Source organism: Pollachius pollachius (genome assembly GCF_949987615.1).
Source record: "Pollachius pollachius genome assembly, chromosome: 12".
NCBI lineage: Eukaryota > Metazoa > Chordata > Actinopteri > Gadiformes > Gadidae > Pollachius > Pollachius pollachius.
Genome location: NC_136945.1, coordinates 11,888,043 through 11,906,008, shown reverse-complemented (window position 1 = coordinate 11,906,008; position 17,966 = coordinate 11,888,043). Strand labels below are relative to the sequence as shown.

At 46.0% G+C, this 17,966-nt stretch overlaps 1 protein-coding gene across 6 annotated transcripts in view; it reads right to left on the bottom strand.

The window, feature by feature from the left end:
* The window catches only part of magi1b (membrane associated guanylate kinase, WW and PDZ domain containing 1b), a gene marked incomplete at its 3' end in the record, with an annotated part of 106,067 nt that overhangs the window by 34,834 nt on the left and 53,267 nt on the right, over positions 1 to 17,966 (bottom strand). For 5 of the 6 annotated variants that reach the window (XM_079747744.1, XM_079747745.1, XM_079747747.1 and 2 more), the window contains exons 3-10: positions 15,644 to 15,763; positions 13,695 to 13,940; positions 11,024 to 11,243; positions 10,315 to 10,397; positions 9,565 to 9,600; positions 6,023 to 6,080; positions 4,705 to 4,823; positions 3,164 to 3,286 (exon numbers count right to left, since the gene is read on the bottom strand). In XM_079747744.1, the coding sequence (XP_079603870.1) occupies positions 3,164 to 3,286; positions 4,705 to 4,823; positions 6,023 to 6,080; positions 9,565 to 9,600; positions 10,315 to 10,397; positions 11,024 to 11,243; positions 13,695 to 13,940; positions 15,644 to 15,763 (1,005 nt within the window). The remainder of the gene's footprint in view (positions 1 to 3,163; positions 3,287 to 4,704; positions 4,824 to 6,022; positions 6,081 to 9,564; positions 9,601 to 10,314; positions 10,398 to 11,023; positions 11,244 to 13,694; positions 13,941 to 15,643; positions 15,764 to 17,966) is intronic. The other variant, XM_079747748.1, reaches the window with a different exon arrangement.

Below are 17,966 nucleotides of genomic sequence, written 5' to 3'. Positions count from 1 at the left end.
GTTTCTGACTCTTTTTTAATAAAAAACATTCGGAACACATTGGAAATCTTTGGAAAATAATTAAAATACTTCTTTCCCTCAAATTAGGAGCCGGGCTACAGTAAGTCTGCAAGTCAATTGAAGGGGCTAACGGAAAGCTTATGCTTACCCAGCAATCTCACCTTCGTGATTCACCATTGGCGATTTCACAGTATTTTTATTTTAAAAATAATAAGTATTACTCAACATCAGAATTTTCTGAAATAATATTTAGAAGAAGAAGAAAAGTAGGTATTGAATTTCATGGCGCAGTTCAGAATTTTCAGAAGTGAAATGATTGCAAATAAAGTGGTAAAAAAATAATTGGAACACGGTGACTCGCAGCAAAGTGGCAGAGCTAGTTGCATGGACTTCACTTGTTTTGCCTACATCGTAGCACAGACTCTTTTGGATCTCTTCCAGTTCAAGACGGATCCTTGGTGATGCCCAGCTTTATTTTATTTTTTAATTAATGGCTTCTTTCTTGCCCTAATACCATACTTGCACTGTATGCATATATGACTCTCAGTAGAGGTTGAGGTCTGAACCTAGAATTGCCCCTGGGACGCACAATGATGAATTGGGAATGAATCAATTCAACACGCAAATGCCAAATTACAGATATCTCTCTAAATGTAAATTCCCGACAGAGATCAATAAATCAAATGTATAGATCAAATTTAAAATCAAATATATATTTATTGCTGTCGCTGGCCCGTAATAAACCTGTCCAATAATTGAATTCGGCCCGAATGCAATGATTGGACAACCCACCGGTCCACCTGCCTGTCTGTCTGCCTGTCTCCCTGCGCGTACTCTGACCCCTGCGCCTGACCAGAGTCTTCCACAAGGCAGGTCAGACCTAGAGCTAGAAAGCCATTTCGGTTGGGCACTTACAAAATCTAGCCTACTATGCCAGCTGTTTTGCCTACCATACCTTTAAATCGCACGTCACTTCAATGGCTAAACTGAATGAAGGCGTGAAATACCCAGAGGGGACCATTACCCCGAATCAGTCTAATCATCAATCTACCCCAGCAGTCCGTCGTTCGGGACTGCATTGCTCTGTGGTAAATTGTGCAAGAGTTCAATTATTAATGCAAGGTCGTATATTTCCAATGTGTATTAGACGTTTTCAACGAAGCTGTACGACTCCAACATGGGGTAATGAGACTGGATCTTTATGCGTTGCAATCCTACAGTTGCACAGCTATCAACGGCACATTCTCACACGCCATGAGGGAAAGGGACTAGCTTTACATTCCAGCCCTGGAAACAGCCAGCAGGCAGACAGGGAGACCAATGGTGGAGGAAATAAGTCTCCATTTCACTCCACTGAACTCTTTAGACTCATTACTTGGACTTGTTACAAGTCTCTATTTTTTCCGCTGTGCCTGGCCTTTCTGTCCCCTGCTTCCTGCCTCCATTTTGAGTGCAAGCGGCGGCGGAGGAAATGAGGAGGATGTAGTAAATTATAAGCAGGCGGTGAGTGATATGAGATGCCATGAATCAAATCCACGAGGGGTCTCCATTGACTTACAAAAAGGAGAGGATGTAGCAACACAAGAAAATCCGAGCTTAAGCAAGCGAGCGATATTTCTTAATGAAAAGAAGGATGGGGCACTGAGCATTCAGTTTATTGGAGTGATTTAAGGGGGAGGAAACATTATATTGACTTGAGTTCAGAGCAGAGATGTAGTGGACGGATGAAACTGAACTAGAGGAACGACTGAGAACAAGGTTTTGTTTCCGTACTGGAGGGAGGAGGGATAGAATTTTGTCATCCAATTCAAAAAACAAAACCCTTCTACGGTGTCGGGTGTGGTTTTTAGTATTTCGGGGAGTTTCTTTGTATGGTGTTTTGTGTGTTCAAATCCAAGGAAGAGGGAGAGGAAGAAGGAGAACAAACAAAAAACATAAAAAGCTGGAGAATAGCAGAGTTTGAGCAAAGCATTTCTCTTGAGGGACGTGTGGGGCAAGACAGACACCAGCACACATACGCTGAGAACAAACAAACAACTGAGCCAAACGAAAAAGATAGCAGCACAAAAAAACTAACAAAAGGCAGCAAGAAAGTAAATGTGAAATGTCAAAGAAGAAGTGGATCAACTAAAACAATGGGCGAGAGGGAGCGAGAGATAGAGAGAGTATCACAACAGTGAGGCGGTTGACCCTGTGGCTGTGTTAAATAGAGGTAGGAAAGGGGCCGGTGTGCTGGTGGAACGTAAAGGCCCAAGATAGCTGAAGGAGGAAGACGACATGTTTCACTGCTCATCTCTTCCTAACCATTTAGTTGGGGGCGTGCGTTGAGCAGTGTCCGTTTGGATGATCTGACTTCAAGTTCAATCTATTATCAAAATATTTGTAGCTAAAAAGGTGAGGTACATGCTAAATGTGAGCAGTGCACTATAGTTAACATTGTACATGGGGTGAGAAAGAGTGTTAAAGGACATATTTCTTTAACCTTACAAAACAGCCACAACACGCTTTGCCGAGGGTGCTTAATTAAGAAAGAAGGTTCAATACCAAAAGAATGGCATATCATTACTTTACTTGTTAATACAAAAATCTGAAATTTCGAAAGTAATCTCTGGTAATTGATGGAAAGAGAGCTCCATGTGGAACTGCTATAAGCAAGACATACTTTAAACTGAGACAGTCCTGCCAGCTACTCAACACATTTTGTTCTTTAGTAGTGGTACCTATATATGTAGTTATTTAGTAGTACTATCGCTTGATATCTTATATGTGCAGTATTTTTGGAGTACTACCACTTGTAGTAACCTTATACATGTAGATATTTAGTAGAAGTACAACTTGTTGCCGTATACATGTTCTTTAGTATTCCTACCCCTGATACCGTATATGCGTTGTTTTTCAGATGTACTACCACTTGATACCATATACATGTAGTTATTTAGGAGTACTATTTCTTGATACCATATACGTGTTGTTTTTAAGAAGTACTACCATTGATACCGTATAAGTGGAGTTTTTTTGAGTAGTGCTACTACTTGTAACCTTATACATGTGGTTCTTTAATAGTACTACCCTTGATACCGTATACGTGTTGTTCTTTAATAGTACTACCCTTGATATCATATACATGTCTTTTCTCAGTAGCACTACCGCTTGTGGTACTTACGTTTCTGGCCCATGGCGTTGGGCACGGGCGGGCCCTTCTGCGGGTCCCTGTAGGTCTCCTGCTGGGTGGCTGCAGCGTAGCTGGCCAGCGGGGCCCCTGCCATGTTTGAGTCCTCGATCCATTCTGCAACAGCAAGGGGCGTGTGAACTCCGAATGGGGGTCATGAAGGGTGTGTGTGCGGGTGCCCATCTCCTATGAATTTACAGTTTATGGCTGGCAAGTGGGGGGCGGGCAGGAGCAAGAGCTAATGGCCGTGACGCAGAACTTCCATTCCAGCTGCCCTCACCCTCTCCCCTGGGGATCTAGAGGAGATTGGCTAGGAAGCTGAGGTTGAATTTCTGGGGTGAAAATTACAAATCTCACAGTGCGGCTGCAATACAGCCACACAACTCCCCTACAGAGCCCTGGGGATGCTTATAAAGCCGTGACTAGCCGTGATTGAGGGACAACCAGTGATGTATATAATAAAGCCTTGACTCCCTGCAGAGCGACAATAGACGGCTATTAAATTACATTTACCAACCGGGTGAAAAGAGCTGCATATTCCCGTTTTTTCTCCCTTGACGAACGACTGTGACGGAAAAAGCACGGCGTTCCATCTGCACACTGGGCGCAGCCTGCCATAAATCACCCTTCCATGTTCCTCCTCACGCTCATACGAAGCACGGCGGTCATTAATATTCGGAGCGCTGAGATAGAATCAATAGGGCAGGGTTGGAGGGAAAGCCCCGTTCGTGTATTGGGTTCTGGTCGAGAGAGATTGAGTATTCATAGGGCCGGACGCTCTAAGGGTGTAATCGAGTAAGACAACGTTTTATGCTGAGGGAATAGAATGTGAAGAGCCGTGGAGAGGCTTCCCCACCTCCTGAGAGTCCAATCTCCTTTTGGTATCCCTCTCCTTGCAGGACGTTCTGAAGATGGATGTGGGAGGGGAGAGGGAGCTACTGCTACGCTTCGAGTGCTTTTGCGTTGCATTGGGCCGACACAGGAGAATAATATCTGAACAAGATCTTCCGCAGCAGCAGGGAGTCTGTGCCGTGCAGACCCGGGGAATTAACGCAACCGGAGACGTAATGTAACATGTATTTTGTTGTATCGCGCTGGTGTTAGCGGCTAAAGTGGGGTGTTAAATGTGCTAGCGCAGCTCCATATGGTCCTGCTCAAATAACCCATTAGGGGAGAAACTGAACAAGGATATCCAGCAGCTTGACAGCAAACTTACCTTTCCCGCCACTGTGAGAGAGAGCATTTATCAACAGTTTTGTCACATACACAACTGAGCTACAAAAGAGAATATACCCATTAAAACGGCTGTGGGTACACAGCTATAAATCATAGGTATGCCTTTATGGAAGGTCACTTAGCAAATCATAAGTCAGTAGCAGGCGACAGCAAGAATTAGCCAAAGTCGGGTACACAAAAGCCACACACACACACACACGCACGCACGCACACACGGATTCATCACAAACACACCCCAGTCGCTCCACATGGATAGAAAGAAAGAAAGTGACGCCCCCGGCGCGGGCTGGTGAACGAACCTCGGATGTAGCGCTCACCTTCGGGTGGCTGCTGGCTGAGCGGCTGCTGCTGCCCCAGCTGCCGGCGCCGCTTGGCCTCAAGCACCGGGTTCTCGTACTGGGTCTTCCTGTTGATGTGGCTGGAGGGTGGAGAGTGGAGGTAGGAGGTGAGGTTGGAGGAAGGCCAGTGGTTGGTTGGTTGGTTGGATGGATGGGTCAGACAGGAAGGGAGTGGTGGTGGGGAAAAGTAGGGAGGGACACAACAAAAAGGTAAGGCAACAAGGATCAAATATATAAATAATAAAACAAAGACAACACGGGGCGTTGACGATGGAGGATGGCAGGTTGGAGGGCCGGAGCACAGAGGAGAAAGATGATTGGAAAAATTTCAATGAGGAATACGAACGTATACAGACACACGTGAGGCCGTGGAATTGAATTACGTCGGGTGAGGTGTGTGTGGGGGTGTGGGTTGTGTTGGGTGATGGGAAATTGAAATCCGAGGAATGGAAAAACAAAGACAAAAGGCGGACGAAGGAATGTTTTTCACAATACAGGATGAAAGGAAATTAGACAATCATTGGTCGGATGAAAAGCCAAAAAACATAGATGTATGGAAACCATAGCAAAGAATAGATTGGATAATCAAGCAGGAACAGACAAGGTTGTGGATGAGGAAAGAATGAGAAGGAGGAAAAAATTAGGTCATAGGGAAAAAGAGAGAGAGAGAGTGAGCGGTCGGGAGAGCAAGAGAGCTAGGACGGTGAAGGAGACTCAAAGGAACGATATAGAGATAAGAATTGATCAATACGGTCGGCAAACACGGATTAAGACACTAAATCCCAACTATTCAATGGCATTTAGGCAGGGATACATAATAAAAACACATTTAATCAGAACGAAATAGACCCGACTTAAAACCATTCCAACGGGCTAATAATGCAGTCTGATAAAAGGACAGCAAAATAAAACATCAGCAGCACAGCATCCAGTCCCCTGAGGTATGAGCATCAAAACCACATGAAACATATTTACATTTTGCACACACACACACACACACACACACACACACACACACACACACACACACACACACACACACACACACACACACACACACACACACACACAAACACACACACACACACACACTTCAAATGACATGAGCACAAAAATGGCCTACATTTCTTGAAAAGGCCTGAAATAGTTATGTATGTGGCTGATGTTTAATACTGCAACAGTACATCTGTTGTGTGAGCTCTCTGTATTTTACAGTACAGCCCAAAATCTTTCTGCAACACCACCACCTCCGACGCCTGCACAGCGCTGTGTGACTTACTCCACGTAGTAGACCCCATACACCGGATCGTCTATCTTCTCCCACCCGGTTGGCAGTTCTGCAGGAAAGGAAAACAGACACACAGACAGAGACAAACGGAGACGGACAGAGAGAGCGACAGACAGAGACAGAGAGAGACAGACAGAGAAAGACAGAGACATACAGTGAGTATAGGCAGATCCAAAATGCAGTTGCTTGGCGATATATTGTTGACTGTAAAGAAGGAATTGAGGCCAGCAGAGAACTCTGCCATGCGTCTTTCCTGCCTGTTTGTCAGTCAGTCTCCAAGGCCAGAGGGAGGATGCTTCACAGGCTGTCTGCCACCCTCCCCTCCCCTCGCCCAGCCTGCCTGCCTGCACTCCCCACCTCCCTCCCTCCCCTTCCATTGCTGCAATGTTCACGCATCAGATAAGTGTATAGCGGGGGGGCAGGGACACACAAATAGGAGGAGACAAACACACACACACACACACACACACACACACACTGAAAGACAAACATAAACCAACATCAAACACCTATAATCACTCACACACTGATAAACACATACATACTGACAAACAAACAAGCATACAGATAGAAACACACTTGCCAGGTGCCTCCTTATTCACTTTGGGAGACGATTGCATTTTGCTTATCTTCCTCTTTCTTCCCGCCAATCATAGAACCACTTATCAAAGACAAGACCCCTCCATGTTTTGCCCGTTAAAATCAATGACGTGTTAACTCGTTGTCCTTAAGGGGTCGACTAGAGTGGACGTGTGCTGGAGCATTGATCCCAGCTGTGGTCGCTTGGTTGTGACCTCATGGATTTCTCCCCGTCAATCATTGCAAGGTTGAGGTTAAGATTTGGGCCAGGTCGTATTTGGCCAGGCATCATGCGCCAATATTTCTCCCAACTACACAAGCATCTCCAAGAGACAAGAACATTACAGTCAATCACACTGTGAACAAGCCATTAACGGATGATTTAGGACAAGAAGTGCGTATTGTTTGATCCGAGTGGTATATATTACATTGCAAATTCAAAGATGGCAAACGCCTCCCTAGAAATTGTCCGTAGACTGATTGCAGCAATTGAACGATTATTGGGTGGCGTCCAACACAACAGCAATGTCAAATGTTTTATACGCAAATTGTCCAATCATTCTCTCCGGTGAGGTATCAATTTTGCATATCATTACCCTCTCAGCCAATTACGGCTGAGTGTACGTGGTGGCCCTGCCGGGTAATTACATCCATCAACCTCTGGAGAACACTCCTCTAGCTGTCTAGTGCAGAACGCCTCCGGTTTGAGTGGAGTCAATGGCAGACTTGAGTGCTACACAAGTCAGACCGCCGTTGCCTCTCTTCATTCACAACACCGCAATAGACACACACGGTAGATATCCCCAAAGGCTCAGAAAACAGAATGCGTTTTTGAGCAAACGGGAAAATCTGCTTACCAGCAAAGTCGTCACACAAATTGAGTTTTAGGTCACTAAAAAAAAAAAAACTGGAGCTGATTTTTCCACACCGGTTAAAATCATGAAATGACATGAAACCTGACTGTTCGACTGCATGGTGCCCGTGTGTGAGGGGGGGGGGTTGTACGACACAGCACACCCGCGGAGCGGTACGGTGGCCGGGTGATTCAAATGCACTGGAGGGGAACATGAGGCAGAGCGACACAGCCCCCCCCTCGCCTTGTGCTAAAATTCTAATCACCCACTTGATTTCACAGTGCAGTAGTTCCGCCCCAACTGGGAGCACCTGCGCACCTCTGTGTCTGCATAGGGGTGTGTGTCAGTGTGTCCGTGTGACGACACATTGCATTCCTGCCATTACTTATCCGCGGGATGCCGCAGCCATCTCTGCAATAAACACTCCTGTGCGTGAATCCAGAGAGGATTAGAGTGCACGCAATCTAGGAGACATTCAAAAACGCTCTCCGTCTAATCTTTCCATCTCCAATATCAAGCCTCCCCCCCCAGCCCCACACCTGCAGCTATACGCATAGTTACCTGTAAGCATCTCATTCTGTTGCTCAGTATTTGATTTCTACCCATCACTACCCAGAGAGCTTGGGGCATCATTTGCAGTCTCCTGCGTTTGTAACTCCCAACGAGAAGGGTAGTAATTGCATTTCTTTTTCGCATCCCCCCCTGGTCTGTATGGGATATTGTGATCGATAGTTATTGGACACATTTATCCACTTGAGGCTGTGGAGTTCCATCTGGATCCCCGCCTCATGATACAGATGGGGAAGTGTTGCTCTGGCTGTAGCCAACAAGACTGATGGCCCATGGATGTATGGCCTTGTATGATCAAGCATTGTTGTGTACTTTGATATGGCCGGTGGTTATGGAGCTTTTTTTCAGTTTTTTTACAACATATGGATTTCAGTTCCTTTCAAAACCTCAAAGTCTTGGCGTAGCTGATTAATTGGCCACATGTGCTAGAAGGAATACCCCGCAATCCAATTTAGTGCCCCATGCTTTTTGCAAGGTAGAAGCAGTTAAAACCAAGTGCTTTGAATCATCATCATGATGTCCAGGCATCATTTTACCATGATGCAGGGTCAGACATTTGAAGGGCTTGGGGCATCATGTAAATAAAAGAAAATTGACCTTAAAATTACCTCGAAAAAACTTCTGTAAATAACTGTGTATTTGCAACAGCTACAGGTTCTTTTTTTTATTGGATATCTGTCTATCATGTAGCATAGAAAAGGTTACCAACATTAGATAAGATTCCCCTCTGAAGGATCCAAATTCACCCTAAAAAGTATTGCAAGAGGGCAAAAAAAGCCCTTGCTAAACAAGTACATTTCCTACCCTGCAATGAGACTTTCAATAGAGGATTTGAACCTTCGACACAGCTAACCCTGGTGATGTAATACCCATAGAACAAGTCTCACCGAGTGCCCATTGAAAGGGTTGTCATTGAAATCTGGCGCAACTATTAATCAGGCTGCAACTGAAATGTATTACAGCACCACTTATTATGGTTGGGTGAAAGTGCAGGCCACGCTCTCCGAGAGCTGTTTAGACCAGCATTAGTGGGCCATCGCTGCTGCAGAAGGTCTGCTTATAATGCATGGATGGAGCCAAGGGTATCGGCCCTCTGTCTCTCTCAAACAAGCCATGGAGACCATCATCAATAAACCAAACAGCCTGGAATGAACGCCATCTCTTGTCAATAAGGATGTTGAGCGCCTGTCGTTTGTGTAAGTGTGTGTGTGTGTGTGTGTGTGTGTGTGTGTGTGTGTGTGTGTGTGTTCATAAACTGCACGTGCTTATTCATATCTTATAGCTCTATAATCTGCATCCAACAGCACTAAAACATGGTAACCTCTATTGAGGTGTTGACAGCACACACGTAATTAATTCAATCAATTCAATTCACTAATCAATCTGAAAACGGGCCACATTACAGCCTATTCGGTAGCTCGGAAGATGACATGATGTAGATGAGGTGTTCAGTGTGCTGGTAATGCATTCATGCTGGGGACCATTTTGAACATTCAACTAGTGGTGATGGTGAATGAGTTGGCAGCCTACCTAGATCATTGTCCAGCTCCTCTGTATGCACCCCTTCTGCTTGGCAAGAGAGACAGGGCAGCAGCATGGTAGGAGAGATGAAGAGAGAGAACCTTAATATGGGGTATTCATTAGTACAATGTAGTAACTATTTACAACCACCAGGTGGCAATAGCTCATCAAAACTGAAAGGTTTGAAACAATTCTGTATTGTAATTACCTTTGAATGGGGAAAATCTGTTATCTTCTCATTGAACTCATGCAGAAAATATTCAAACTTTACTTTTAAAAGGGTTAAAGATGCACCTCACTAACAATAACTTCAATAATTTCATTTTTTCCATTAAAATAAATGTACATTTGTTTGCTTGCACAGATATCGAAGCACACAACCACCGCTGCGCATTGCATTGTGTGTGCACAGTAATGTACAGTGTGTTAACGCATCTGAAGGACTATTTGTATTCATAGATAGGGGGTTCTACTGGTATCAACTCACACCTAAGGGGTGAGGGGCATGTTCCATTTAGACTGCAGGGGCACACTATACAATGCTGACACCTACAGGCTACAGAGGAAATGTCAACACTACGGGAGGGTGACAATCATAAAGCAATATATATATATATACGAGAACAAAAGGATTCCCTAGGGCATTAATGCAGAACTGAATTTTTTTTCAGATCTGAGCTTTGATTTAACAAAGACAAAATTGTTTAGGTTCTTTGAACACTATTAGAATATACACAACATACACACACACAGACGTACCATCATCTTCACATTCTTCTAGGGGTTTCTGAGGTTTGTCCAGGCACCGGGGGTCTATCCAGGATGTGGTCTTGGTATTGTGGCTGAACATGGACAAAAGGAACACTTGGAGGTTATCATATTATTTGCAAGGGGGAAACAACTATACAAATTAAAATATTCCCTCTCTATAATAAAATTCCAAAGAGCATGGCGGCAAATAAGATGATGTTGGGAATTGCGATGCATGAGTCTACATGAAGTCTTACAACCTGCTCTGTGGATGATCAGGATGATCCTATTCTGGGACATGATGCAACTCTATCAATAAAGCAGGTCAACTAGCTCCTGTATAACCCACGCAAGAACTCACTGAACCGATGTTTGATCATACTGATATTGAAATATATGCAGACTGCATAACGCAGACTGGCAGCTCAAAGACTGTTTCACTGCCAAGCAGAACCCTTTGGTTGGACTGCAGACAACCTATGCTCATAACCTTGTCTACCATTTTCTGTATCTGTGAGCTTTATATTGTTGATAATTCAGTGCTAATATTTACTTATTTTTCCACAAAGCTTAAATATTCAAATGAAGCTGCTGTGGTTCTGTTCATTAGAGCCATTCTGTTAGCGCTAGAGACCAACACACGTTAGTAGACAACAAGACGATCCAAGGACGCCAGTGCAGAGCCTCCCTCTTCCCCCCTCTCCTCCAGACGACCTACTCTATGAAGTAGCCCTCTCCGCTCTCCGTGTACGCCATCTCCCAGTTTTCCGGCAGAGGTCCCAGCGGGTCGTCCTCCGGGGGAGGGTGAGGGTGCGTTTGCTGTGTCCTGTCCGTGGTGGCCGACGGGGAGGGGGTGGTCCCGGCGTAGGACGGGGCGCTCTGGCGGGAGTCAAAGGGGCGCACCGCTTGGTGATAGTCGTCCGCTTCGCTGGAGTCGCCTGGAGGGAGGGAGGAGACAAGGTGGAGGAGGGGGACCCACGTTTTGCCAGCGTTAATTGTAGTTTCCTGGAACTGCTTCAAGCATGTCATCGGGAATGAGGGGTTGGTGGATAGTTCTTTGAGATGTCAGCGCTTCCATAGCCATTATCAAAACAGGAGGATGATACACAGCTATCAGACTATCTCTAGAGCAACAGAACACATTACCACTAAAGAAAGAAAGAAAAGGAGAAAGAGGGACAGGGGGAGACGTGGCAGAGTATAGACATTGCCGTATTAATTACAGTTTATCCCCCCCCCCCGCATGAATACTGCAGCATCAATGCCCGACCCAGATTTATTAGAGTCTAGCGGTCTATAGTCACACTTTTTGAGTATTACACCAGGGTGCGTGACTATGACTTTATGAAGTTGTACACAGAACAGCCGAAATAAATGGTCCTGGTCCAGCAGCGACTGCTAAAATACACGAGGAGCCCAGAAAAAGAAAGTGCTGATCACGGCAAAAGAAATGTGGTGTGCAAAATCGACACAAAATAACACATGCTTGGTGCGAAACGCGACCGAAGCTGTTCATTCCTTCATTTATACATTCATTACTTCCTCCATGCAACCATTTATCCATCCATCCACTTAGTATCACTAGCAATAAGAGCCTTATTTGGCTAAATGTCTCGTTTGACATTGACAGAAATGGCCCTGCTTCACTAACCTTGATCAGACATCACAAACTCAACCAATTGCAAATACAAATGTGAATCAAGGTCTGATTCGCGGCTTAAACCAGACCCTCATTGAAAGCCATTATAAAAAAGTTTTATTAGAAATCCTGATTTCTGTCTGATTAGAAATCCAAGGGCACCAAGTGTAAAGGGTGGAAATGTTTTTTAGTCAGCTGATACCTTACAGTTTGGGATTCATAGTGGGTATTGCCCATCTTCCAAAAACATTATATTACTCAATGCTTGCACTGTTTTATCCCTGAACCATCCCAAACTTCCTCCTCCTGCAGAGCAGATGCTTATTCAAGAGGGACAATTCGCACGTGCCCCCCCCCCCTGCCTTTAAGCACATAACTTCCTGTTACCTCATTCACATGCTGACTGACACCTTGCTGACACCTTGGCACGCTGCAACACAAACACTCCCATGTGGAGAGTACACAACTGTTGGTCACTGAAGACCGAGGCTTGTTTGACTATCTACAGACGTCGGAGCTACGTGTCACAAAAATGAATAACATTACAGCAGGCTGATTTAAAAGCCACATGATTATTACGGTACAAATCCGACACATTATTTATACACCATAAACAAGCCTGCGTAGCCTAATAAAAAGGGTGTAGTCACCATCACTAGCCACAAATACAAGACACGTGGTAATCCTCCATTCCTATAAAAATCTCAGAAATTCTCCCGACTCCAACTAGCAATAAATACACAGTTCGCACAGCAACCACAACTGTATATTTACACGACGGCGGGGAATATTTCAAACATGGAGGCTGCCATGTCATCCAGTGCCGTCCCGCTTGCAGCCAGATGGCACTATTTTTCTCCCTCCCAGACACCCAGACACTGGCGGATGTGGACAAAAGCGGAGACCACTTACTCACCACACAAAGAACCACTTGTATCCTGGAGCCCGTCACCACAGCATGCTCCTGTGTGTGCGCTCGCTCTCTCTCTCCCCTCCCTGGACGGATCCCTTGTGTTATTTTGTATTCCTCCTTCCTACCTTCTTGCAATAGCCTTCTAAAAACACGCTGGTCCCCCTGCTCTGCTTCTGTGTCTCCCTCCCACAATCCTTTCCTGCAACCCACTTCCATCTTAAACCCCCCTGCCCAACACCCCCCCACCCCTCGCCCAAAACACACACACACACTCTTCCCTAGCCACTCCCTCATTCCGTCCTTCCATTCCAACTCCTTTTGCTCTTTCCATCTTTTCCTTCTCCACATGTGATCCAGCGGAGCAACCCCGCCTCCTTCCCATCACCTGGACCACACAGCTCATTACTTTTCTGTGTTTATTTTGGTCAAACTAAAAGGAAGTGGCCTACCACACACAACAAACACAGCACCCCACCCCCCCCACCCAACCCGATGCATCCAAACAGAACGGAACAACCGTCGTACGATAACACTTAGCTCTGGACAATCACCCTTTACGATCCTCGCTTTCGAATAAAAGCCCTGCTCTCGTTCCTTCTCCCGCCCTGTTCCTACCAGTGCATTTACAGCCCCTCTCTCGTCACTACTACCATCGGAGCCCCCCGCTGGGATAGAGAATAAAAGCCCTGCTCTCGTTCCTTCTCCCGCCCTGTTCCTACCAGTGCATTTACAGCCCCTCTCTCGTCACTACTACCATCGGCCCTAGTAGCCACGCCTCACCTCCCTCCTCAGCCCCGCCCACCCCCCCCATCCCCTTAGCTCCTCCCACAGGCGTACCTGTAAAGCTGCTGTTCATCTCCGGAAGGTCCTCGTCGTCCTCCGGTGGATGCTGGTGCTGCTGCCCTCCAGGCCCTATCCCAGCATGGTGCATCTCATCGTAGGTGTCTGCGCGTCGTGGAGTAGAGTGCTGTGAGCCGGGCAGGCTGCCGCTGAGCCCGTCTGCCAGAGGGGCATCACCGCCGCTACTAATCACTATCCCAGCGGGGGGCTGCGCTGGCGGCTTGGGCGTCCCATAATAGTTACCTAGGCAACGGGGGGAAATTAAGATAGGGTGGAGGGGGGGGGGGGGGGGGGGGATGCAGCAGAAAAGGAGGGCATGTTAGGGGGGCATGGCAGGACAACAACAGGGTGAATGCATTGGCAGAGTCTGGGTCAGGGCGCGTGCGTGCGTGCGTGCATGTGTGCGTGTGTGCGTGTGTGAGTGTGAGTGAGTGAGTGTGTGTGTGTGTAGGAGTGGCATGACTAAACCAATCTTTGTCTTGTTAAATGAGAAGGGTATAAATTTGAATTCCAGCCGTGACCCTAGTCGTGACTGGCTGCTCATTACACGCTGTTCTTGTCCACTGTGTTTGCTGTAGCTTTGTCATCACTACAATCCCCAGGACATAGCTTTTTCGTTTAGCAGTATTTGAGCAAAAGAAACATCTCCTCTGGGTTGGTGAAGCCAGCAGAACAATGTGCTATTTTGTAAAAGCAACAGGAATAAATATAGTGCATATTTTTGTTGTTTTGGTAAGGAAACAATATGTCATGATCCACAGTAATAACATTAGTAATAATAGTACAATAATATTTTCCAGAATTGTAATTAGAATAAACAAGATACAAACGATTACCGTTTCAAATTAGGACATTTTTTCTCTGGATTGTTTACATGTTGCTAGCCCACAATCAATTAGCCTTTACTACGGAGTCAGACAACATTAGCGGTGCTGGGAAGAAGGTGTTTGGATGCATCCATTGGTGGGGTGGTTCATTTAAACAAATGTAAACAATAAAACATATCACAACACTTAAGACCCCACACCAGAAGTGTTTGTGATTCTGTTCATCACATTTGCAACTACAGTACAGGTCATTATGCTTCCAAGCATGTGGAAAAACTCATCCGTAGCTTAGATTATGCCAATAACATTCATTATAAGAACATGTACAGCATCCTTTTTGGTCCTATTTTTTTATCACGCAAACAAATGCATCAGAGATAACCTTTGAGGGATGGGAGGTATCCAGCATGAGAAGGGTGTTGCCATGTAGGGCACCCTGCTTCCTCACTTCAGATCCCCGCCCATAAGCACCAACTGAGATCTCCCACTGAGCTACATTGCTGTCATCCGCTAGTTCGACATGATGCCCTCCATGGTTCCCAATCCACGATGTACATCTGCTTTAATAGGCCCAATGCTTGTCCTAGGTAACATCGCCTTATGGTCTCAATCAATCGTTCTAAAAGGTCTTGTGAAATGTGAAAATGGGTTATCATCACTTTTGCAAGTGTAATATTGAAGGCCTCAGTTAAAGGACACTCTCTATTTCATAGCAGATACATGTAGCAGAAACGAGTACCGTTAAACATTCCACTATTTGAACCTCACTGTTACTGCCAAGACTAACCCGATTTGTTTTTCTACTGACCATAGGGAGGAATGCATTAGAAACCTTCACGTTAACGTTTTCAGAAGATGACATTTATTTACTTATTCATTTATTTTATTCATTTATTTTAAAAGGGGGCAGACAGAAGTCAGGGGGGTTAATATTGTGTGCGTACAGTCCTTTTTATTGAGTCACTGCACTTTGCTCACATTTCCCTAGAAGGTCAAAAATTCCCAGTAAATTGCTACATGTCCAACTGGTACCGTTGTCAATGTATTTTGACGCATATTGTTTGGGAACTCAGATGTTTACTTGAAACAATGAACGAAACTCGAGTTGTGGAGACCTACCTTCATACGATCCTATCTCTAAGAGGGTCCCAGCCTTCTCCAACTCCAAAAAGTCCTCGACGGACAGGAAGTTGTAGTGAACACCAGGGACCTCTTCGTCACGCGGGGGACGGGTTGTACCTGCACCACAGAGGAGAAGAGGAGGATGAGGAGGAGTGTGAGATACATTGGATAAATCTCCCATGATCATGGTTCACGTTAAGGAAAACAGAATGCGAATGACGAAACAAACCGATGAGGCAATGTGATCTATATTCATAGTGTTTCAGTGCATCTGTACATACCAACAACCTCAATTGTAGAAGGATGAGAAAGCTTTGCGTAAACATCCTTATAGCCAAATGACAATTGGTTTGCTTTTTTCGCACTGGGTTTGAGATGCAGAATGTGAGGTGTCGGTAGCAATTAAAACATAGCTCTTTAACTCGACCAAAAACCCCTGCACAGAAGGATTACTATGAACAAGAAACTCAGCGGCCATGTCAAGTATCCACGTCACAATGCTTTGCATCTTTGTCTTCTCATAGCAAATACTGCGTGAGGTTGCCTCATTTTTGTGATGTCACTCACTACATGGGGAGTAGGGTGGGTGAGGGGGACAGCCCTTTGCCCCTCCCCTCTTCCTCTCCACCACCTATTTTCCTCCCTTTTCATCAATCTCTCGATCATCTAATCACGTCGTCTCTAGTGGCTTGGGGAGCAATAAGACGGTAAAAATAGATGTGTGGAGCTGGGGGAAAAGGCGCCCACTGCCGCCACCGTCAATGGCACCCGTGATAAATCACCCATCCGAGGGGTGGGGTTGGGGGTCTGTTTGGCAGGGAGGAGTGGGTGACTAAAGCAGGCAACACACACACAAAGACACACACACATACAAGCTCACACGAGCACACTCAGGGCAAGCCGCATGCATGGTGACGATATGCACACTCGCTCGTTGACTCCTGGAGGCAAAGACAGGGACAAAACACATGGCGGGTCGTCTAGGGCGGAGCCAAACACTGGGCCAAGGCGCCGACTGGCCGTCCCTTGTACAAGCTACGTGTTCCTGCGTCTGCTCCACGGCGAGGGTCACATTGCGAAGGACATGCGTTTTTAGTCTCTACTACTCTCCCCATTTTTTACTCTTTGTATGCACTACCATCATTGAGCATTTAGTGGTCTACTGCGTCTACTCTGTGCTCTTAAAAACTCTGCTGGTGGATTCCATTCAAAAGCAAAGGCTTCGGAAGGTCTCCCCAAAAGGAGTGCATTGTGTGTACGTAGCGTTGGTTAGCACGGAGTGACAACTTAGCACAGTCCTTGGCCACGTCCGAGTGGCTTATTGCTGGTCGGCTTTTCCAAACAAAAGCACACATTGATTTAGCTCCACTTGGACATTGCAGCCCCTAAGAAAGCAAATAGGAAGTGCGTTTCAAAAAGGGGGGGAGGGGGGGTCTGTCGAATAGCAGAAGCTTGGCGACGGCCCAGAGGCTAAGGCACTCATTGCTATCAACCTAATTAATTCACCATCAACCCTTGTCCACAAAGGCTCTATTGACTGAGCCACGCATCAGAGTGAGTGGGAGAAAGGGATTGAGAGAGCGCATGAGTTACACTTTCAAATCACCCCGATTGAGCAGGATGACCGCCATGTGCACTTTGCTCCAGGATACTGACCTGACCGAGACGGAGTGAAATGGAGAAGGCAAAAGGCGAGCAGAAGAGTTGAGAGTGAATGCTTAATCCAGGTACTAGCACACGGGGGGGGCCTTGGAGAGTTGCTATGGGGGTGGTTGTCTAGCTGAGGCCGGGGTTGGGTCTATAAGTGTTTCATATCATCCTCAGTAGAGAAACGGTGGGCGGATAATGTGGTGAAAAGAAATCCATGATTTGCATTGCAGAAAAAAGATCAAGAAGTCACAGTTTGGGACATTGGATGACACACTCGTACCAACAGTTCGCCGTCACTCTGGCCGGCCCACACCAATCACATTACCCATTTCACACACACACACACACAGACCCACACACACACACACAGACCCACACACACATACACACACACACACACACACACACACACACACACACACACACACACACACACACACACACACACAGACACACAGACACACACACACACACCTCCCTTGCTCCATTAAGTGTCATCGAGTTAATGCACAGTGGCCTTTAAATACAAACAAAAATAGATTTTTTTTTGGTCTGTTCACGCCATCAGCCGCTTGGCTGTCCTGTTGCCAAGGACAACCACGGAAGGATAGGTTGGCGAGAGACGGTGAAAGAGCCACAAGACTCTCCTTTGATGACGCTAAAGCCCTTA